Raw genomic sequence first — 24,160 nt, 5'->3', positions numbered from 1 at the left:
GTTGACCAATATTTTTCCCAATCTGGTCTATGTGTGTATGTCGGCACGTGTAGTTTTATCTTCAACTTATCTTTGAAAAAAATTAATCTATTTCACTTACAAAATGTTGACATTAAAACTGAAGATAAAATGGGAATAAATTGAGGCAGGTACTCCAAACCATAGATAGAATTTTTAAAAATATTTTACCGTGTTTAAAAGACAACAGCAATTCGTAAGTTTCAGACAGCGGAAATCAATGATTCAAGTTTTACATGTGTGGAAAATATAACTTATGCAACATCATGTGTACAAAAGAATGTGATATGTGTGTGTGTGAGTGTGTGTGTAAAAATTCAAAAAATAGCAGTCATCATATTAGCTAATATTTACAGGGCACTTACTATGCGCTAAACTTTTTATGTTATATAATGTAATTTGGGTATGCAGACCCGGTAGATGCCCTCATCCCTATTTCACAGATGAGCACACCGCACCACTGGCATGCAAAGCAGCAGGTTACCTGTCGGGCATCCGCTGCCAACAGGTCTTGGAGCTGAGCCATCTGACTCCAACGCCTGACACTGTCCTAGTGATATTTTAAACACCCCACTGGAGTCCCATTTAAAGTACATCCACTCCAATTTTTAGGTGTGACTGGTGACCTTGATTTTACCTTCTGAGTCACATCTCCAAGACCAGTTTGCATTTAAATTGAGGAAAGTGGGGTAGAGAAACTGGTGGCAGTTGGGGAAAGCACAAATGGAAGAGAACAGGTGGCAATTAGGAAGAGAGACAGAAGGAACAAATAAGGAGCAAGGCGGGGGAGCCCGGCGTTGAGAGAGGATCCAGGAGCGCAGCGCGCGGGCCCGCGGAGCCGGCAAGGAGAGCGGAGCAGGAAGAACCGCGCCAGGTGGCGGCCGCACCTTTGCACGTGACCCGCGCGGGCGCCAGGGCGGGGTCGCGCTCACCTGGACCCACGTGACGGGGCGGGGCTCTGCGAGGCCCCGGGCAGCGCGGCCACGCCCCCAACCGCGCGGCGCGCCTGGACCCGGCGGACTGAGCAGTGGCGGTGGCTGCCGGAGCCCGGGAGGTGGAGGCGGGCGGAGGGAGGCGGCGGCGGCGGCGGTGGCGCGCAGGGACGCAGCAGCGGCAGCATGTCGGCCGGCGGAGGGTCAGTCCTGCCGCCTCCGAACCCCGCCGTGTCCTTCCCCGCGCCCCGGGTCACCCTACCCGTCGGCCCCGACATCCTGCGAACCTACTCGGGCGCGTTCGTCTGCCTGGAGATTGTAAGTGGGGCTGCCTCGGCGAGAGTCGCGCCCGGGGAGCGAGCACTGGCACCGGCATCCTGGCCCCCGGTGCTGTCTCCCTCTGCGCGCGCCCCCTGCTCCCGTCCCATTAACGGGGCCTTTTCCTGCGCCCCCCGAGGTCTCCTCGATGCCCAGCGCAGCCTGATCCTGGCGATGCCACCCGGGCCTTCTGGCTTGGCACCTGTTAATGCTGGCACCTGTTCCCCCGCTGGCGATAGAAATGGCCCCGAGAGCGCGAGCAAGTGGCCGGGTGGGACCGAGGATTGGGGACTTTGAGAAGGGAATGGTGTTTGGGTTTGGGGGCCCCGTCAGAGACCCCCCGCGGCTTGGCCCGGGGCCGCGCTTGGCTAGAGCCAGAGCAGGCGCTCTCAGCCTTGCCTGTTGCTAACCTGCCATTTTGTTGGGTGGTGCAAAGGTGCAGCCGATGACTGGTGACCAGGAGGCTGCCACGATGTGGAAAGCGGGGCCTGGAGGTACCAGGAAAGAGGAGGAGGGCTGAAGACCTGGGTCATTTCCCTCTTTGTCGTTCTGAGTGCCCCTTGCATTGAGGAGAGGAGCAGGGCTCAGAAAACAGGGCAGGAAAAAGGTGAAGTGTGTACTGTTCCCTTGGTAGTTTCTAATCAAGTGGGCGTGAGAATGGTGAGGGGAAGGTTACAAACGTGGCTGTCAAGTTCATTGCTGCCTGCCTTTGTGCCTTCTTTCTTCCTAGCTTACCTACACCACTCCACACTTCAGAACACTTGGTCGGGCCTAAGTGAAGGTGAGGTCACCTGGCCTGTCATGCAACCTTTTGGGGCTGGAGACTGGAACTACTTTTAAAGGAATTTTATGGAGCTGGAAGCTGCCTGTGAAAGGGAAAATTTGCAAACATGAATTGGGCAACCGGCGGTTACATCACACCCTGAGAACGACAAATAGAGTGAAATGTCAGTGCCTCTCCTGCAGGCTGGTTTGTTTGCTCCGTTTGGGCTTTTCATATCTCTCCCTCACCCCTCCTTTTGAGTTTGCATAACCTGGATTTGGGTCGCTTTGGTTTCTCTTTTGTGCTTGTGGGGCTGGAACACCATGTTAGCATTGGTTTTCTGCCCTATTATGCTAAGGTAGTCAGGGCACCCTAAGTTAAGTTTAGCTCAGATTTGAATCTGAAAAAGGAGACAAGTGAGTTAGAGGCAACGACATCAGTAATCGGATCGTGACTACGGGACTAGGAGAGGTTGGTTTGAGTCAGCCCGGTTCAGCAGCATCTGAATGCTTCCGTGAGGCGCAGGCATCCATGTGAGAAGCGTGGGGAGTGGATGGCTTTGGGCCGGCTGCACTGCTGTGCGGAGGGAGACGCGTTGAGGGCAGTGAAGATCTAAAGAGTAAGATTGTACAGGTTCTGAGCTACTTTGCTTACGTGTTCCCCAAACTCCAGTTGTCTGCATACCTCTTGGAAGTTTTTGTGGTCCCCGCATTCCACTTGTACTAGAATTTACAGCATGTTCACTTAAATAGATTCACTTTCTAAACTTAGATGCCTACCTTAGCCTCATCCTAAGCAATAATGCATGTGAATTCTCAAATTTGATATGATGGCTATGTTTTTCTAATATTCAAATATATAATTATGTATTTACATATATATATACATATATGTATATATGGAACTATATGTATGTGAGATATATATAGGTGTGTGTGTATATATATATATATATAACTATGTATATATGTCACATACAGATAGCCATATATATGCAGGTCAAGCTTGACATGTATATATATGGCTAAACCATGTGCCATCAAATCAAGTACCATCTCAAGAATCACCTGTGGTCATGTGACACTTTCAGAAATACTACCTAATTCTGAGGGGAGTTAGTTATTCTATTTCCTCTCCCCATATCGCTTTATATATCTAGCCCAGTGGTTAGTTGTCAACTCTTGCTGTACTTAATTACTTGGGCGGCTTTTTAAAATACTGTTGCCAGCCCAGACTAATTAAATCAGAATCTCTGGGGGAGCACCCAGAGTTGGCTAGGTTTTTGTCAAAGCTCCTCAGAGGTTTTAATGTATAGTCTTGGCAGGGAACCACTGAGGGAAGCCTTTATCGGGGCTCTGTGGACAGGACAGCTCCTCTCTTGCACATGTGAACTCTCTCTGCTAGAATTTCTGCCACTCGCGTCCTAGGACGGACCCCAGACTCACAGAAGTTTCCAGTCTATTCCTCTTAGCTCTTCATTTCCTCTGGCTTCTTACCCCCGAAACACATCTACGACCCTTATCTAGATATAAGAGCATCCCTTCCAAAAGCCATTTCAGTTTACTTTTCAGTATGGCCAAACATCTTGATAGGTTTAATTCTTAGGCCTCCATTTATCTCTTTTACTTGAATAGTCTCTCTCCTTCCCATCTTACCCCCAAAAAACTAAAAGGACCCTAATATTCCAATGAAAGTAGTGACCTTAGAGAAACTAGAGACCACATTGGACCCAAACTATGGCTCCTTCTTGGCTGTCATCCTTCTGTACCACTTGGAGATACTGGGTTATATGCTTTCAGAGAGCAAAGATGGAGGCCGCCTTGATACGCCTCTATCTAGAATGCACACACTGAGCAGATGCACAGATATGAGCTAAATAAACACTTTTGAGGCAACTTTGGTCCCTGCTTTTTTAATTTCCCTCTAGTTTTCTGATTCCTTTAAAGTGTTCAGGCTCCCATGGCTCCTCTTCAGAAATGCCTCACCTGTAAATATAAATGTGAGAATTCGCTAGGAGTAGTTCTACCATGTTTCCCCCAAAATAAGACCGGGTCTTATATTATTTTTGCTCTAAAAGATGCATTAGGGCGTATTTTCAGGGGATGTCTTATTTTTCTCATGTACAACAATCTACATTTATTCAAATACAGTCATGCCATCTTCTTCTGGAACATTGTCATAACATACTAAATGCATCTGTCTGGCTGACAATCTTAACGGGGGCTTATTTTCGGGGTAAGTCGTATTTTCAGGGAAACACGGTAAACTCTAGCTTTCCTTTCTGGGGACCGATTATTTTAGCCCCTTCCTGTGTTTCCAGATATCCCCAAACTTCTTAACTTTAACCTTTTTTTCAAATTAATTTGTCTTTGTAATTTCTCTATTTATATCCCGTTGCTGTCTAAAACTTAACAGGTGAAAATGGCATCTGACAAAGATGGAGTGGGCTATCCATGGCTGACTAAGCTAATGAAACCATGATCTTGGAGTTCAGTTTTCACACTAACCAGTAACTTGCTCAAAGAATTCAATCCCAATCCCTCTTATTGTACCCTATTCACAGTCTCTCAGATATCAGCCATTTGTTGGGGGAGATAATTCAAAAGATACAAATAGCGCCCACTTAACAGCCCCAGGTAAAGCAATGTATAGCATCGGCTTTATAGGTGGAGAATATGGCAACCTCACATGCGTGGGGTGGCTTTTGGAAATGTCCCACTGTTAGATACTCAAGTTGTCAGCCCCTCATTTTTGCACTCAGCTGTATTTGCCAAAGCATGTTTGCCATAAAGAGTTTAATAATAATTAGTTTTGCAAAGCGAAGTCTTTTAGTTTAAGATGGAAAAAATCACCTTCAAAAGTTATCATTTTTAAAATCTCTCAGTGTTTCCTGAATTAATGTTTTCTAAGTCACTCATCAGCTTTTATTGAATACCTACAGTGTGCAAGGCACTCTTCTGGGAACAAAGATGTTTAGACGCTTCCTCACCTGGATTTGCCCCCAAATAACTACCATTTAGAGAAGAAAGACAAGTATGGAAAGTGAACTACAGCTAAAACATTTTCCAGGCAGGTTTCTTTAGAAGAAAATGACATTGGAACTTCTTTACTAGTGGGCTGAGTGAGATATTTCAGATCCCTGTCCTCAATGAGCTTATCTTGTATAATGCACAAGAAAGATCAGACGTAACAGTATGCAACACAAACAAGAATAAAGGTCATTATTGAACTCAGTGTGTTTCACAGCTTCAGTGTTTAGGAAACCGTCTACATTCCCAAGATAACTGTGAACGTTGCTCTTTATGGGAGCTATTCTGGGACTCATTCACATGCTTCTAACTGCACTGGTTTGGATACCACAATAATTTTCATTTATTCAACAAATAATTAAGAACCTGGTGTACACCAGGCCTTGTTTTATGCCCTGGGAATAAGATATTAGCATAGCTCCCGCCCTTAAATGAAATTCCTGTACGGTGAAGTATAAAGTCAAGAAAGAATTACAGTGCTATGTTTGAAGTGACAGAATTGGTTTGTGAAAAGTACTGTTGACAAATGGAGTAGGCCAGCACAGGCAGCTTTAATAGGATGGTGACATTTGCGTTTCGCCTTAAATCATGTGCAGACGTTCAGTAGACAGAAAAAGTGGGAAAGAGAATTCCAGGTAGGAACGAGAACATGTGCAAACCTCAGAGACAAGAAAGACCATGGTATGAAGGCCCTAGGAATGGTTAGTTTTTCAATTTGTTTGGTTTTTTTTTTTTTTTTTTGGTTTGTTGTTTTACATGACTCCTGAGAAGGTGGCCGGAAAAAAGAAAGAAAAAGATCAGGTAAGGTTCAAGTATGATTTGCTGAGAAATGATAGGCCAAGATATAGAATTTATTCTTTCTGTGGTGGGCAGCTACTGGAGAAGAGGGATGAACTTGATCAGACTTGTGTTTTAGAAACCTTTGAATAGTGAGGTTTGGTTATAAAACAGATGGAAGGCAGCAGGATCAGTGAAGGGACTTATGGCAGTGGTTTGGATGAGGGATGATGAAAACCCAAAGTGGGACAAGGGAAAAAAGCAGAGAAGAGAGACAAATCGAAAGCTGAGGAGGTCAACCAAGTATGTGAAGTTTGACAGGTGCTGAAATGATACGAGACCAAACTTAAATATAAGATGAACTCAGAGGAATTACACCAGAGAAGCAAATGTTATTGAAAGGAAGGTGGGAGGGAGGGGCGATGGAGCTGGCATGTGCAGTTATGCAGGTAAATCTGGAAGGGATTTCATGTTATTTTCCATTTTCAACCCAAAACGGTAGTTGGACTAACAGATAAATGTTCAGGTGCAAAGAGTTTTCTTTTCTTGCCCAGAAAATAGATTTGGGTAGCAAAGAGAAATTGTGTGTTTGCAGTAGTGAAGAGGGGCTATCCATGGATATGTGTCCTTCTCTAAAAGGGTTTTAATTCTAAATGGAAGAATTTTCCTTTGCCTCTGGATTAAATATCTCCATCCCTGTGAAAAGAGCCTTTAAAACTTCAGAAGAGAAATAAATCGATGCTTCTGCCCATGATTCTTTTCATCAGCTATTTGCTCTGACTGGCAGTCCTGTGAGAAATAGGAAGAATTGAAATATGGAAAACTTTAAACCAAGTTGCTGGAAACCTTGACCTTGAGCTCCAAAGGAAAAAGTCAAGGAGAGGAGCTTTGTTCTACAGAGCTCGATAGAAATTTTGTACCTGGTCGTAGGAGCCATGGACATGGCAAATTGGCAAGTATAATTCTTTGAATAAGTAGAAAAGACTGTATAAAGACAGAAACCAGGAACTACATGGCGTACCCATGTGTAGCACTTAACAGATGCTGTTTGATTGTTCTGTAGGACAAACTGAACAGTGTGTGGAAATATTCTAGAGAGACTGGCTGCAGTGGTGAAGGGCAGCCTTCTTAATGAAGTCTTGCCCAACTCTGAAAATGTCATGATTCTTCTCTAGGAATATGTAGTTTGACCTGATTTTCCTGTGTCCTATTTTATATGAAAAGGGCCATGTCCTTTCATAGCCACCACAGATGACAGTCTTAACTTATGTATAATAGCTTTCAGAAAGGAGGGAGATAAAATGGAAGACAAGAGGCCAGGATGTGTGCAGTTCTTGCTCATGTCAAGACTTTGGCATGCATGAACGTTCTTAACCTGGGGAATAACTAGTTACCTACAAACATGGAAAAAGGATTTCAAAAATCAAGGGAAATCATAGATAAAAATAGACAGGGGGCAGAACATATTTCTCTCCTGTCATACGCTTTCCATTTTAGGGTTTCCATTTAAGAAACAGAAATGGAAATGTGGGTGATATGGGGAGGAAGAAAGTAGAATTCTTTCTAGCATCCTCAAACATATTTTTAAAGCTGTCAAATGCAACTCTAAAAAGTAAAACTTCTTTTGCATGGGGATAGTTTGTACATAGGCCTCTTCTGTATATGTCACTTCTCTTTGCTTCCCAGAACTTGTATTATTTTTCTTTCCCTGATTAAAAACAAACAAACAAAAAAACTTGCCAACTTGTACCTATAATTCAGAACTGTACCAGGGCTAGTCCAGGGCCAGTTTGGATGAAAGTCAGCATGGTGAGAAGACAGATGGGGATTAATGGAGGAAAGCAGGAGGGGGTGGGGTAAGGCACAATATAAACACTGCCCTGGTCAGAAGTCCCAATGGCAATTGCAGCAGAATAGATAAAGTGAACAAATTTGGGGACCGGGGAAGATTGCAAATGAGGTGTCATGAGCTAGACTAGCAAAAGGTGCCCATTTCCCCGTAACTTTCCATCCTAGTCTTCTGAGATCTTGTACAGAAGTAATACACCCCCTTGTACTAGGGGGTGGGTATTGCCAGTAATAACTTGAATATTGAGAAGCACATGTTCCCGCTCTACCAGATTCATGCCTGTTTTTGAACACCCACCATGTAGCAGGGGGTGAGCTACGCTTCAGACAGCAGAGTGTTCCAAGCTGCACTTCGGGAGCATTTTCTTCTAGCACCGTTTATTACGCACGCTGGAATGCAACGGAGCATGTGTTGTAGAAAGCACTGCCCTGGGTTCTGAGCATTCAGACATGATTAAGACACTCAGACTTTACAATCCAGTGGGTGAAACATGCATGTGAATCCATGATTTCAACCCAGTTGTCATAAGCACTGTAGAGCATACACGTACCGGTAGCTGTGGTGGCACCAAGGAATGGCATCCAGCTAGGGAAATCGTTCTGGAAAACATGGGTTCTTTCGGGAAAACCTGGAGTTTAGTTAGCCAGCGATATTTTGATGGCATCATGACCAGTGTAATGGACTCTGTGTTCAGGGGATAAGGGACAGAGGCCAGAGAGAAAATAAACAAAACAAAAACGGTGGTAGGGAAAGGAGCATGTCAGGGGACAAGGTGAGCCAGCAGGGGAGGCAGCGGCCTTCTCTGCATAGTAGTTACCACTTGACCGCAGACACATTTTGAATCAATTTACTTTTATGGGCTGCCTTGTAAACACATCTGTCAGGTATTGTGGTGTTGAATGAAGTATGTTCCCAGTTTAAAAAAAAAAAAAGAATCTTTTTTACTACAAATGGTGTATTAAATGGAGTTAATTGAGGGTAATCTCTTCACTAGGGAAATCAGTTGTCAAACATATTAAACAATTCCCTAACCATGTAGTTTCATTTACAGTTTCCCAATAAAGAAGTGTCCATTAAAATAGGAAGGGTTATGAAGTTGATAAGGTGTTCTGAACTTTTAGGGAAGGGGTGGTCACAAACCCTTTTGTGATTCCGATGAAAGTAGCGGACTGTGTCCTCAGAAAAATGCATTTGCACTTATCTACCCAATTTGATATCATTTCAGGAAATCAACCTTCCACTGCCCGTGCCAAGCCAACCTATAGCAAAAGGATAGAAACCCTGATCTAGAATGAACACTAAATTTTGAGAGGAGTAGAATAGCATAGTATGAATAGCATAAGCTCTGGAAGCCAATTGCCAGGTTCAAATCCCAAGTTTAATGTTCCTTAACTATAACTTAGGGCAAGTTATTAACTGTTCTGTACCTCAATTAACTTATCTGTAAAATGGGAAGAATAATAGTAATTATTTCTCAGTGTTTGTGAGGATTGGATTGGTATAATAAAGCATTTAGAACAGTGCTTGGAACATAAGAGCTCAAAAAAATGCTAGCTAGTATTTCTATTATCCTCAGTAGCTTCACCCTCTTACTCAAACTAACTCTATAAGCCAGATTGGGAGACAATTTCTTTTTTCTTCTAGGCTTGCTAGTTTGTTGATTCCCGCTACTACAAAGTCATGAAATACCCAATATGTAAATTGTAGAAGAATTGGAAAGCAGGGTTATATGTTAAATACAGAAAGTTCTAAATAATGAAGTATTTTTCCTTAGGGGCAGTAGAACCAGTCCTTTGGGCCTTCACATTCACTTACCTTCCCCTGTTCTCATTCCAAACATTGACTGAAAATAGGTCAGAGTTGGAACCAGCCTGTTTACTGAGTGAAAAATAAGAGTATAGTAAGATGAAGGTGTCAAATTGGTGTGAAAATTATTAGCTAAGATGTCAGACGGCGTATTTATAAGGAGGCTATTAGGAAATAAGTGACATTTGAAGGGAAAGAGGGTATTTGCAAAGGGAAACCTTTGGGGACATGAGAAGACCATCCAAATAGGAAACAAGTTGAGAAGTCTTTAATCCACGCTGCCAGCATTGCAAGAGTTGCTGCTTGCTCAATGCTATGTTTTCCCGTGGGGTCATATATTTTTACCAGTCCCCAGTTTCTAGTGAAAACAGGTTTTAACTCCAACTCAGGGTTCGAGTCAGTGTGAGGTATGAATGACTACGTCCACTGTTTTCTTGTGGGAAAGTGTCAGCCAATTCCCACCCTTCTGGCCTGCAGGAGCCAAACTAAAGTGAGAAGTATACAGTAAACCACAAAGGAGACTGTTGTTTTAGGGATGTGTAGCAATGTTATAACTGGAACTCAGAATATATTGGAGCCCTTGAGGTGTATGCCAGGTACACCTAAACTTGAGCTCAGAAGGTAAGGGGTAACTAACTGTAGGGAAGGCTGACAGCTTCTTCTAGGAAATGTTTGCATTACCTGGAAGTCAGAGCTTAAAGTTCAAAGGCATGAGCCCAGACTTCGTTCCTGAGAGAAATTTCAAAATGTGATACATTTGGTATGAGATGATGGATGTTAACTAAACTTACTGTGGTAACCATTTCACAATATATGTAAGTCAAACCATTTTGTTGTACACCTTAAACTTAGAGTGTTGTATGTCAATTATATCTCAATAAAACTAAATACTCCGAGCTTAGTAACATGCAGAATTAGATGAAGTGAATATACTGAGCATTGCTCATGTTATTAAAAGCTGTTTTTAACGTTGGAGCCAGGTTGCTGCAGAGCTAGGGAGAAAAAGTAGCTTTTGGCAAAAGGAAATCATGAAGTCAGGAAGAAATAACTGTGTTGAGGCCCTAGTGACATCAGTGTGACAGTCTTGCAATGAGGAAGGTGGCTCTCCAAAGCAGGCCTGATTATATCCTCGGCCTATCCCCCACCTTGCAAAACAACCGTGGTAAGCAGGACTTAATACGGATGCCACAGGACCTGTGATCTAGGGATGCAGTGTGTGTGTGATTCATATGCCTTCCTCCTGCACAACCCTCTCTCCCTGCAACACACACACCACAGATGGGGAGGCAAATCTGTTCTCTTTCCACATAAGCACTAAGTTTCCTTTCCGAGGTGTCGGAAGGGCTGTAATTTTGAGTATGACAAGAACAATTCATGTAGTTTCACATTAGCATCCTCTGTCAAAGCCCAGGGGATGGAAGCCTGCTTGCAGCCCTGCCTCCCCCGCCTGCCTGCCAAGACGCCTCCCAGGACATCTCTCCCCTCTCCCAGTCTCGCAGAGCACGCTGTTGTTGAGCTCTTTTTATAGCACTCGCTACAATCTGCTCCTGAATCAGATTTAATGGTGTCTTTTTCTCGCGTAGTTAGAGCTCCTACAGACTGAGCCTGGCCTTTTTGTTTTCTTTTTTTCTTTTTTTCTGAGTATCCTTCTGTTGTGCCTGGCAGTAGATTTGAGGCTGGCCCATTTGAGGTCCAGTCCACATTTATTAAATGTTATGTTTCATTCCAAGGGATCATACAGCCTCTTCTCCAGAGGTGTCAATTTATCATAATCCCGATAGCACATAATTCTGCTTGTTTATTTGAGCAGGCCTGCCACTAATAAACAGCGGCCCATTGTTCTTTATCACCCTGAATACCTGTACCTTCTCAATAAATAACTCTTGAATTAATAGTTAATGATGAATTAATGGGTAGTTAATATTTCTTAATAGTTAATAATGAATTAATAGATAATATTTCTTAAACCGTATTTAAAGTAATATAAGCTATTTGTAGTAGGAGGGTAAGAAAAGGCTACCAGGACAAAGAGGCTGAGGGAAAAAGGAAGGATTTGAAGATCTTGTCACCTTCAGATATTTATGAAACAGTAGAAAAGAAGAATTTTTTTTTTTTTTACCAGAAACACTATTTCTTCCATAGCTACTAATAAGATTGTTAAATTTTTAAATAGATATTAATATTCATGACTTGGATTTATTTCATAAAAGTTTCTGGGTTTGATGGTTAATTTTTGAACTTAGGAGTTGAGATACAGCACCACGATTATGAATGTATTAGATTGGTGCTTTCGCTGTCATTGCTCAAGTGACAATTTATTAAGCTTTCAAAAATGTTTTTCAAAATAGTACTGAATTATATGACTGGGCCTTTTTTTCAGAAATTAAATTAAAATTTGTGTTTTTAACCTTCAATGGCTGTATGATTGGGATATTATTTAGATACTTAAGACGCAAGATGCGATGATTATTGGTTTTTAACATTTGGAGCTCCACCTGTTTTTACATGGGCACTGGAAGTTTATTTGTTCACTAAGCAAGTGCGTGAGAGCCATCTGCATGCCAGAGGTGCATGCCTCTGTGATAGCACCTGTGTGGGGGGGAGGGGACAGGTAGAGAAGGCTTGATTCCCACTTGCCTGTAGGTCTCTTTGGAGCAGGTGTGTAGCTTAGATTTTTGTCTTTCCACATCAAGTGCCTGACATCGTTACGGAAGGATTATCGTGCAGATTTAATAGATGGCTTTGAATGCAGAGACATACAAAGCAACATGCTGCCAAGAAGGTCTAATAAGGCAGATAGACTGAAAGCGCAGGGGCTGGGGGTCGGGGGGAACATTCAATTACAGTGTTTCTCCCCAGTGTAACATACCCACAGTAAGGAACTTGCCCAGAAGACAAGGATTCCTGAGCATGGGGAAGCGTTGTGGGGGTCGGGGGTGGGGGCTGGGGAAAGGCTTTGTGGATCACGTGCTAGCCGAGGCTAGTATCAATGGGAATTTCTCAAATACACAGGGGGAGGGAAGGACATTCCTGGCCGGTGTACGTCAGGCCACTCAGATGTGAAAGAGCTTTGTATTTGGACTGTGGGTTTTTAAAAAAATCTGTAACGTAAAATGTGAGGGGCTTAGTGGCAAGAGAAAGAGACAAGGATGAAAAAGACAGATGAGATCATTAAAGGCCCTGCGTGCCAGGCAAAGGAGGTGTAGTGTATGGAGGAAACTGCTGCTCTTAAATTCGTAAGACTTACTGTCTTCAGCCCCTAACCGTTTCTCCTCCTGTGTTCTCTCGCTCCCTCTTAGCTGCCCAAGCCAGAAATCGGGGTATTTTCCTTGTCTGGTCTTTTGTGATCATGTCCCATATCTGATCAGTAACCAACTACCGTCCCTGCTTCTTTTTAAGTTTCCGTCTGATCTGTTCATGTCTCTCTGTGCTCAGTGCCCTGGGCCTAGTTTACCCTCTGTTGTCCTAACGGTGTCTTCTGTGGTCGGTCGCCCACCTGCCACCCCTTTCTTCTCCAGTCCATTGTCACACTTTAGCCAGAGAGAAACTTCTGAATGCAAATCTCATCCTGCCAGCCCCTGCTCCGGGTGGTCTGTATGTGGCCTCCTGTTGCTCTTGGGTGAAATTCAGCTCCTTGACTTGACCTCCAGGACCCTGCAGCTCAGTCTCCAACTCCCCAGGCTCGCTCTCAGCTCCCACCAGATCTTCTTAAGACTCACCTCCTGCCCGGAAACAGCCTTCTCCTCACCCTGCTCCTCCCCAGAGCCCGGTCCTTGGGGTTGTTGCTTCCAGAGAGTGTTTCCTGACTTTTCAAGTCTGGATTTAGAGCCCTCGTTCTGGGGACCTGCAACACTCAGTATTTGCCAAACTGTGACATGTACGAAGCAGCATTTTAATCCCATGCTTAATTGTCTCTTTCCTACAAGAGACTGTGAATTCTGTGATGGCAGAGACCAAGAGTCGTCTGTTTACCATTTTATTCCTAGCCCCTGGCAACAGTGCCTGACAAGCAGTAGGTACGTACTGAACTAGATCCATGAATATCTAAAGTACCTATTCCCATGCCAGCACATAGAAGAGTATCAGCAAATGATGGTAGATTTGATTGTTTATTATCATGTACGATGGCTGCAACTAGGATCTATATATAGGCAATAATTTCACATGTACAGATAGGTCATGAGAAGGATTGAAACATGGCCATTAGAAGTGACAAGTTAGAAAGTTATGGCTGATCTTTGCTGATACCTACTCTGAGAAGTGGTGAGCGCACAAGCCGCTGTACCGTGGTTTGAAGAGTAGCACTCAGGAGCGGAGGTGGAGGCCCAGTCAAAGAGGACTTTGTAAAAAGAGTTGACTGAAAAGGAAAATCCTCGGAGAGCGCAACAGTTAGAGAGGCAGCAGGGTCAGAGGAAAGTATTTTTAGACAAGGAAAGAATACTGGACCTGTTCACGGGCTGAGGACGAGATTCCAGCATGCAGGCAGGTGCAGAAACGGGTGGAGTCTGACCAGGCCCGTGACTAGAAGCTCTGGCCTTGCACCTGAGGGGAGAGGGGAGCGGGCATCTGGAACCGTGATAGAGAAAGCTGACGGGAGGGGCTGCAGGAACGTGTGCAGGGGCCTGGGGAGAAGCAAATGCAGCGGTTAAGGGGGATCCAAGCACATTCCGTTCTGTTGCCCTAACCTACTCCTGGCTTTCTTTTTACCTTCAGCTGTTTGGGGGACTCGTCTGGATTTTGGTCGCCTCCTCCAACGTCCCTCTACCCCTGCTCCAAGGATGGGTCATGTTCGTGTCCGTGACGGCCTTCGTCCTTTCCCTCCTCTTCCTGGGCGTGTTCCTCTCTGGCATGGTGACTCAGATCAATGTCAACTGGAACTTCCTGGTAAGGGATTTTTACGTCTTTTCCAGGAAAACGTGGGAAACTTATAATATCTCATTCTGTCCTGTTCTGTCTGTTGCCTCTCGTGGGAGAGAGAAGGTCAGACTGCAGGGTCTGCGGTGCTGCCATGTGGCCATGTGACCACCTTGCTGAACAGCAAGGTCCCAGTTTGTGAGATTCGCGCGTTGACAGAGCTGAGCAATCTTTCTCTTACTCCTTTATGAGTTCGATGACCTTTACTCAAAGACGGGTCTATTTCATACAACAAATGAATTGCATTATCGTTCCTGAACTACTGAGCAGATGCCTTTGATAGATGACTACTGTGACATATATCTTGAAATTTTCCATTGATTTCTGTTTCGCGTATTAAATACATGTATTCTTTTCAGGAAACAAGTAGCTATATAGTCTACTCTCCAATTAGAAAAGGGGATATTTTATATTTATAGGCTTCTCCCCACACTCCACACCTCAGAGGGACTGCAGGTTTGGCTCCAGACCACTGCAAAAGCAAATACCTCAATAAAGTGCATCCCATGAATTGTTCGGTTTCCCAGGGTATATAAAGTTATATTTACACTATACTGTAGTCTATTAAGTGCACATTATGTCTAAAAAAAAAAAAAAGTACCGTAATTTAAAAATACTTTATTGCCAAAAAACGCTAGGGTTATTAATTGACCTAATTTCAATATCATTGTGTCTCAAGGAAAAGGGAGGCACAAGGAGAGGAAGAGAGACGGGAAGCAGCCAGTTGATGGAGCAGAACACGCAACATTTATCAATTAAGTTTGCTGTCTTGTATGGGTGCAGTTTGTGGCACCCAAAACAATTGCAATAGTAACGTCAAAAGTCACTGATCATAAGTCACCAGAACAAATATAATAATAATGGAAAAGTTTGAAATAGTGTGCGAATTACCAAAAATGTGATACAGAGACACGAAGTGAGCAAATACTGTTAGACAAACAGCGCTGATGGATTCACTCGATGCAGCGTTGCCACAAACCTTCAATTTGTAAAAAGTGTAATAGCTGAGAAGTGCAATAAAGGGAAGTGCAATAAAATGAGGCATTGCCTGCATTTTCGATTCCTGTCCTCATTTATCAAGAATTGGTAAGTTTTAAGAAATTAATTTACAATCAACACAATTCTTAAAATTATGACACCATTCAATTGGATCAACTTATGTCCCGTTTCCCATGTAATATCAGCCTCTTTCATGCTTGTGGTTATTCATTCTCTGGACCTATCTCAGAATGGCCCAGTGGAGCATGAATTCCATGATGGACAGCCCTTTAACGAAGTTCATGACGAACCCACCTTAGTTTTCGATCACAATTTGGTGGTTAGAAGCTTAACTCAGGCCTTAGTCACGCTTTACCGTGTTTCCATGAAACTAAGACCTAGCTGGACCATCAGCTCTAATGAGTCTTATATTAATTTTTGCTTATTTTACTATAAGACCCGCATTATTTTACTAATGCGTCCAAAAGACGCATTAGAGCTGATGGTCCGGCTAGGTCTTATTTTCGGGGAAACAGGGTATGTAGGGCCCTTTCAAGTATGGTAGCATTTTATTCAGCAGCTTTAGGACAGCTGTTAGAGGAAAATATTTGTTCTTGTCTCATTTACAGAGCATAAGGAGAACCGTCTTCCCAAATGTTATCAATGGTCAAATCTAGTGAATGTGGCTGCCTGCGGCGTGACACCAGCCCAGGCGTGATGCTGTGGGTTAGTGTAAAGCTGAGGAGGAAGTGTAGCAAAGCGGTTCCAGTCACGCACAGGCTTTGAAGTTGGGTCTGGTTTGCTTCATAACTGTGTAGCCTTGGGCAAAATATTGAACCTCTGAATTTCCGTTTCCTCGGTAAAGTGGTAATACTCATGCCCACCTCACCAGATGCTCTTAAAGACTAATAGAAACAATGTATTATTAAGTGCTCAGCTTTGTGTCTGATTCATAGTAAGTGATCAATAATTATCATAATTCCTTAGACACACGGAGACGCGCAGTACGAACCTTTGAGAGTCCTTCTGTGTCTTTGGTTGCTGAGCCAGTACAATATGTTCCTACCTTTTTGCCTTGATTTCTCATTAACAATGTGAAAATATTTCTAATAATTGGTCAAGTGATGGAGATCAAAGGTCCCTATTGAAGTTCCAGAGAGAGGCTTAATCTCCTCTTTCTAAATGCCTCGCTTTCCCATGATATGTATGGATGAATCAGTCGGTCCCTAACATTGGTAAGCACCACCGGGTTCTTTAAATATCAGGCTCAGAGATGGTATTTGACCCGTATGTACCGCTATAGCCCGACTGGTACTTAACTACTGGTTAATACATAGTTATTGCCCCAGCCTCTTACCTCGTCCCAGGTGCTGTGCCCCACATTGCTTGGGACTTTCCTGGACCTTCTAATAGCCCAGCAACGGAAGGGTTAATACCTAGAAAAGTAGAGTCCCCAGGATTCTGCAGTGTCCAGCCTTCTTTCTAATTCGCTGAAGCACATGCCTTACCAATGTTTAAATATGTTTCCAGTATCACTCCTGGTTTTATTAGACATATGTCCATACTATCCTTTTACTTTTTGCTTATATTGAATCATTGGTATTGAGTACAGTCATTCATGTCCTTATTAATTTATTAGGTGTCCTAAATTGTACCCCCCCCCCAGTTTGTATCATTACATTTGATATTCCATCAGACAATAAAATGTAAGAGGGTTTGTTTGTTTTTTAATTAAATCACTTTTTATGAAAGAGACAGTTGAAATTGGAAAGACCTACCAGTCTGTTCCGTAGGTCACCTGCAAAGTTTATCCTGTGTTCTTTTAGCTGCAGTAATCCACTCTAACATGGGGGAATGTGGTAATAGCAACACAGTGCACAGTATAGTGGCTGTCACTGCACAGGCTCATTATATGGTGGGCGTACTTTCAAGGGGCCAATTCTTGCCTTCAAGGAGTTCACTTAAATGCTCGCTATATTTAGAAGGGGCTCCTTTTTTGTTTTTCTCTTCTCTTGACATTTCGTACATACTCAGTCGTTTTTGACCACATGGTTCCTTTTGATAGGTTTTGTAATATATCTTGTACCTTCTCAGCCAGAGAAATGTTTGAGTCATGCATAGCAATGTCACCAGATGGTAACAATTTTTAATTGCTACATTCTGGAATTGTTAGACATTAATTGCTCAAAAAATAATTGTTTCCTCCTGTGATAATAGTTTAATGTTGCCTGTGTACTGTGCGTGAAGGAAGCAAGAGTGCATTTTGATAAAGAATACATTTTCTAGAAATATTTGTTGCGGGATATTAACTGACATATTTATAGCTTCTAGCTTTTACTGATCATGAGGGTAAATTAATATGCACGGTAGATGTCTTCAGTATTTTCCCCAAGCTTTCTAGCATTTGTATAAATGGTGGAAATATGATATGAAATAAAAATATGATATGTAATAAAAAAGAAAGTGGACTTTGGAACTAGACAGACCTATGTAGCTTGAGTTCTCCCTTCATCTTTGTGTGGCTCTGAGTCAGTCACTTAACTTAAAAAAGGAGAAAGAGAATGAGAAAAAATTATTTGCAGAATGGGATAATAAATGGTGATTGTAAGGATGTTGACAAAAATACAAAGCAATGTGTTGATATATTGATTCAGGTAATATGTGAATTTTAGTAGAGTTATGCTTTATATTAATGCCAGCCTCATATGTAATAACCTAATAACAACTGGGTTTTGTATGGGAAATTCTTTTATTTTTTTGTAGAAGTATATGATTTTATTACTCTTTTTTTTTTTTAGAATGTCAGGAGATATGCTATTGAAATCTATGATTTCATAGGTCTTCTGTATCTTTAAATGTATGCGGTGACAATCTAATAGATAAAAATAATAATTGCTCAAATATAAGTTACTTAATTATAAAATGTGTGTATATATATATATTATATAACTATATATAATCAATAGTAATATAGTTATTGTATAATAACTATAATAACAAGATGTAAATTAAATGCTACTTTACTTGAATTTTAAGGGCAGTATATGTTATTTTTTTAGGTGATGTCAATTAATATCGATCTCTGGCACCTTAATCTAAACTGAAATTATACACTTTTTTATAAAATTCAGTGTATCGGAATGTTTGCCTCTATGCCGATCACAGTGGGCCAGTTGATTTTCCTGTGGATTCTAATAGCTTGATGTTGCTAAAGCAGACACAAGAAATGGCTGATGTAGTTAAAGATTGATTAAATGTTCTAATCTTCCTGAACCTGAGCTTCATTGTTTGAAATAAGGAAGAGAAAAAAGATCTTGTTTGTAATCGTAGCTGTCTCTCTTTCTCCTCCTCTTTCAGGATTTCGTTTATCATTTTACAGTGTTCGTCTTCTACTTTGGAGCCTTTTTACTAGAAGCAGCGGCCACATCCCTGCACGATCTTCACTGCAATGCCACCGTGGTTGTGAAGCCGCTCTTGAGTGACAACCAGTATAACATAAACGTAGCAGCTACAGTAAGTGTTGACGGCTACAGTTGACCAGCACTTTCCTTCTGTCAAGGTCTCCAAGTAACTCCTCGGGCAACGCTAGTTTGTTTTAATAATAGCCATTAGCATTAAACCTATAATAGATATGTATCTGTACAGTCACCTTACGAGCAAAGTGCTATCATTGGGGATGATGCAATGGAAGCACAAACACGGTGACATTCTGGTCAGGTGCTAGCAGTCGGTGGTGGTGGTGGTGGGGTTTGCACAACAAAGTCTACTTTGCAAAAAGAATTAATTGTGCCTTTTATTTCATGTAAGTTCAGACATGGTAAGGGAGATTTGTTCAGTAACCAATGTTCAATACCTATTGGTAATTCGTTTTCATTCAATGAATATTTACCAAGAGCCTACCAGGAGGCACGTAATTTGCTGGGCGTAGGGGACGGGGATGAGGAAGGCACCATCCCTGCCCTGCCCTTGAGGAAAGCCCAGGTGAGTGGGGGCAGTAAATAAGCCAGCCATGGATGACATACGGGTGAAATGTATCCATGGGGAAATTTTTTTAAAAAATGTATCCTCCTTAATTCATATACCTAAGTGAGTTTATCATTTTGCATTGACATAAGTTGAGTAAATGATATAATATTTCTGTTTTTATAGATAATTTTAAGGTGTCAGACATCTAAATTATTCCCTGAAATCTCTTGATATTTGATATGACTATCTAGCAAGTTTTGACCCTAACGTTTTACTGTTTTATACAGATAGTATATACATAGTCTAGGCCTCCCCATATAGCCATTAAAATCTGTCTGGAGCAATACTATCCAACAGAACTTTCTAAATTGATAGAAATGTTCTGTATATGCGCTGTCTAATATGGTGGCTACTCATTAATCAATTCATTTATTTTCAGTTAATTTAAGTTTAAATTTAAATAGCCACATGTGTGTGGCTAGTGGCTCTTATATTGGACAGTACAGGTCTAGAGTTTGGAATTTGAAGGGTAGAGGATTAATGATTCCAAGACCTGCCTACTATCCTAAGTTTTCCAAGTCTGCGTTAGGATTGTCAGAATTCATTGTGAGTCTACAGTGAGTGAGCCTGAAGGTGGGATTGCAATGGAAAGGAGGCATGGTCTAGCTTTGATAGGCTTATAGTTTAGATCAGTGATCTTTATACTTTCTTTTAGAAGAAGTGTAACTGTTTTACTTAGTGACGTCTTACTTAAAACCCAATAAATGTTTACATTTATTAGGGAAAAGCATGCATGCCCTAGTTGGAGTAGGAAAAGAGGGTCTGGAATGATGCCCACCCTCCCTTCTCATAACGCTACCTCTGTCCACCTCATCATCTCTGAGGTACTTTCATAGAATCCTTGTGATCCAAAGATCACAGTCAGAAAACCACTGGTTTTAACAATTTTACACAGCCAAGCTCAGGGACGTAGAATAGACATTTTTCTGTCAGGTGTCCTTCCTACTAGTCATGGGTTGCCATTAGATTTTCCTTTACAACTTCCATCCCCTCCTTTTCAATGGTGTGGGCTCCATTCTCATTACATCTCTTGGATCCTTGAAGTGACCTCATAGTGACCTATGTATAGTTGCCCTAAGATCCTACTGTCATAAGAATAATAGGTGCTCAAATACTTGATGATTGGCACTGGATGTCATTAATTTGTCACTAATATTCCTTTACCCTAACAGCTCAGTTTTCAATGTTCTCCATAGGGTGATTCTGTTCTGGCTGTCCCTGTTACCCAGCCCTTTCTCTGTCTGTCTCAGTGAAGCTGCCCTAGTAAACTTCTATGTGTTTCAAGTTCTGCATTAAGTCCCCTTTCATCCATATACTCCAGTAGAAGTAAATCTTTAGCTTCTGTGTTTTGATGACACTTAAATGCATGAGCCGTTCATCTGTGACATTATATGGAGTCCCTCTCTTTTCTTTTTATTTCAGTATACCTTAGAGAGAGGAAAATTCCTGTTCACTAATAATAGATATCAAAAGAGTTCATTCTCATGCAGCAGACAAATGTCTAGATTACAGATGAGCCAGAGAGACAGCCAGCAGAGGAAGGGTGGGGAGAAGAGCAGAGTGGTGAACACTGAAAATGTCCTGTGGGCGAATCTGATATATTCCGTCTCAGATCTATGGTTTCCTAGTAAAGGATCCCAGCACTAAATGATAAGGTTTTATGATATCTAATTGCTTTGTCTTGTAGTTTCCTATGGACCATAAACCCCAAAATGATGAGGACAATATCTACTACTTATTTATATGTACCACATATACACAAATTCTTGTTGAATACTAAGGACAGTAATTCAGAGCTGAGTGTCAACTCGAGGACTATCTCCCACCCGACATGATGACTTATTTCTATGGGTATTTGTTCAGTCCTAAAGTCACTTTCCATTGTCACAGAAATGATCAACTATGTCCTCAAGGCCTAATAGTTGCATTTCCCTTGGCTGTGAGACCACTGTAGGAAAAGATACCTCATAACGAATTTCTGAATATCCTATCAGGGGTATCACAAATACTTAACAAGTGAGTCCAGAATATGAACAAGTGTTCCACCTAAGACTGTCGACAAATGAAAGAATTATTAGGAGTTACAATCTTTAGAAGAAGGTTAGTGGTGTGCAGGGATAAAATAGTAGTACAAATCTCCAAAAGAAGAGATGAAAATAAACCATTTTCATAAGTGTTGATGTATGTTCAGGTAGGTTGGTCAGTCTTCAGATATTTGCTCCTTAGGGACGAGTGTTTTCTTAAAGTCGGTGTTATAAATCAGATGAGAATGTTTGTTGTTTTGTTTTTTTCTTAGATTTTTGCCTTTGTGACGACAGCTTGTTATGGTTGCAGTTTGGGTCTGGCTTTACGAAGATGGCGACCGTAACACTCCTTATAAACTGTGTGTTAGTTTCATTTGTCTATTTAATATGTCTGATCAATTTGGATACCATTTTGTCCAGATATGACAACATTCCAAAAGTAACTTATTATATGGAGAATCTAAGTACAAGTTTTGGGTTATGTCATGGATAGAATTTGAATTTTATTATGATGTTAAACAGAGAAATGGCCTTTAATTTTACATCTGTCTTTTTCCTTTTTTAAAGAAAATTTTCTTTTATTTCCATAAAAAACCTAGCTATTGTTTATGAAAAAGGTGTATTTCTTTTGTTTAGTTGCTAAGTCATGTGTACCTTAAGTTTAATAGGTAACTAAAACTCCCTAAAAATCACATAGCGAATAGGTTTCCTACTGAACTCTATCTTTTAGTGTAAAACAGAGACTGGTACCCTTTTTCTATAAAGGCCCAAATGGTAAAAATTCTAGGCTTTGTAGGCCCTACAGTCTCTGTCACAACTACTCAACTCTGTTGTTACTACATGAAAGCAGCCAAAGACAATATGTACATGAATGAGTGTGGCTGTGCTCTAATAAAACTTTATTTACAAAAACAGGAAGCAGCTGCATTTGGCCTGTGGGCTGCAGGCTATAGTTTGCAGACCTCTGGTGTAAAACCTTATGTTATGTGTTCTGTGTTTTACTGAACTGATCTTGAATGATATAAAGCTAGTTAGACAAGCCACATAATATTTAATCTCCTTATGCAATAATCACATCATCTTTGTGTTAATGGTCAAATACTTATTTGAAGGGGCATATAGTTTCTCAAGCTAATTCAAGCAGAATCTTGATATAGGAAAAAGTAATTTATGAATTGAACCCGAGTTGCTTAATCCAACTTAAGGTCACCTAACAACTGAGCAAAATGCTCATCTGGCATCCTTAAAATGAGATCTCTAAAGATCATAAACCACTACTGGAACTGGTGTCTAACTACTTATGTCCTACTTTGGATTAATTTATGCTTCAGAATACAGCTGTTTGCCCTGTGCATGAATATACAAATACTTGTGTGTGGCTACGTTAGGCTTTACCAAATAGAGCTCTGAAGAGTTAACTTTTTACTTCTAATTATTTTACAGAATTTGAATAGGGTATTAAATATAACATAAAGTTGTAGATTCCTACATGTTTTGATAATAGCCCTGAGATCTATGTTGTTTCTGCACTGGTGGCAGATATATAAAATCAGTTTTAAAACAGCAGCTGTCACAAAAACTGTCTGGCTGAATAGCCCACAAAAGTATGTCAACCCACCTGTAGAGACCGTGGTTGTGGAAAGGTGCCAAAATGACTTCAATGGGAGAACAAGTTAGTTAGGCCCCAGCTGCCACCACACTATCCAAGCAAGGTACTTACTAATGTCTTGTCCCAAGAGAACTACCTCTGGGAAAGGAGGGCTTTTGATTGTCCGATACTTTCAGCCCTTTGCTTGTTTGACTGAATCATCCCCTAAGAGTGCTATGTATAAGTTGGGCTATTAGATGTCGTGGAACGTAGAACAATCCCGAATGAGTAGCAGGATCAATGCTCAGTGATCAAATGCTGTTTATGTAATAATCCCTTAGAAAGAAGAGTCTGGCTTGTGATGTAAATATAAAGATAGAAGACATGTTTCAATATGTGGCAAGAGGATATCAGTCTTACAACCTTGTGCTCATGCTGTATTTTTTTCTGTAATATCTGACTTCCTTATTTGTTTTTTTTTTTCTCCATACCACACACTGAAACCTGTATTATGAATTGTATATTACGAAGTCATAAATGTGCCATAAGGATATATAATAGCCCATTCTAGTTGGAATCGTTTAAAGTTAATCTGGTAGATTTAGTTGTGAGATTTTATTTTTGTTCCCAAGGTTTAACAGGTCCTTGCTTGGTGGCATTAAATTAAATGATTTCATGAGACTTTTGTAAATGGATTGCTTCTAGATCATTAAGAACCAAGCCGAAAACTCATCTAACTGTGAAGACTTAGATTTGTAGATTAACCGCCTTCTAGATTTGTGAGTTGAGTGACAAAGCACTTGAACAAAAATTATTGGCATTTGAGAATTTCTTTATATAACTTAGCTGTAAAAATGAGAAAGTGTTGGTTGGTTTTAAAATCTGGTAACTCCATAATAAAAAGAAATTTATTTTATAAGTGTTATGACTCTAATAAAGTATTCATTTGATAATCTTTTTTCGGTCATCTTTTTTTAATACAATTCACTTTAAAATTCAGTTAAAGGTTTGATATAAACTTTACAGGTTTGGAACGTCTAGTCTTATATAAAACAGTTCTGCTTTAAACATTTCTACATCAAAGGTAGTCCCTCAGGAAATGTCAGTAAATCTTTTTTTCTTTGGTGAAGGTCAAAAA

At 41.3% G+C, this 24,160-nt stretch overlaps 1 protein-coding gene across 2 annotated transcripts; it reads left to right on the top strand.

The window, feature by feature from the left end:
• Positions 1-742: 742 nt before the first annotated feature.
• MAL2 (mal, T cell differentiation protein 2) lies at positions 743-23,979 on the top strand. 2 transcript variants are annotated; one of them, XM_019715043.2, is made up of 4 exons: positions 743-1,268; positions 14,206-14,376; positions 18,742-18,897; positions 21,707-23,979. In XM_019715043.2, exons 1-4 carry the CDS (start codon positions 1,137-1,139, stop codon positions 21,776-21,778), a joined length of 531 nt encoding a protein of 176 aa, XP_019570602.1. In that variant the 5' UTR covers positions 743-1,136; the 3' UTR covers positions 21,779-23,979. The 2 variants fall into 2 exon arrangements, with proteins under 2 accessions (XP_019570602.1, XP_074172370.1); XM_074316269.1 differs by lacking the exon at positions 743-1,268 and adding an exon at positions 5,802-5,861.
• Positions 23,980-24,160: the final 181 nt, after the last annotated feature.

The sequence above is a fragment of the Rhinolophus sinicus genome, linkage group LG12, assembly GCF_036562045.2.
Source record: "Rhinolophus sinicus isolate RSC01 linkage group LG12, ASM3656204v1, whole genome shotgun sequence".
NCBI lineage: Eukaryota > Metazoa > Chordata > Mammalia > Chiroptera > Rhinolophidae > Rhinolophus > Rhinolophus sinicus.
This window is presented reverse-complemented; position numbering and strand designations above follow the sequence as displayed.

What these genes read in the sequence shown, in the direction of transcription:
- MAL2 (XM_019715043.2), top strand. Translation starts at nt 1,137, where the DNA reads ATGTCGGCCGGCGGAGGGTCAGTCCTGCCGCCTCCGAACCCCGCCGTG. An exon ending in CGTTCGTCTGCCTGGAGATT is followed by an intron (nt 1,269 to 14,205) that starts GTAAGTGGGGCT and finishes TTTTACCTTCAG; the next exon opens with CTGTTTGGGGGACTCGTCTG. An exon ending in ACATAAACGTAGCAGCTACA is followed by an intron (nt 18,898 to 21,706) that starts GTAAGTGTTGAC and finishes TTTTTTTCTTAG; the next exon opens with ATTTTTGCCTTTGTGACGAC.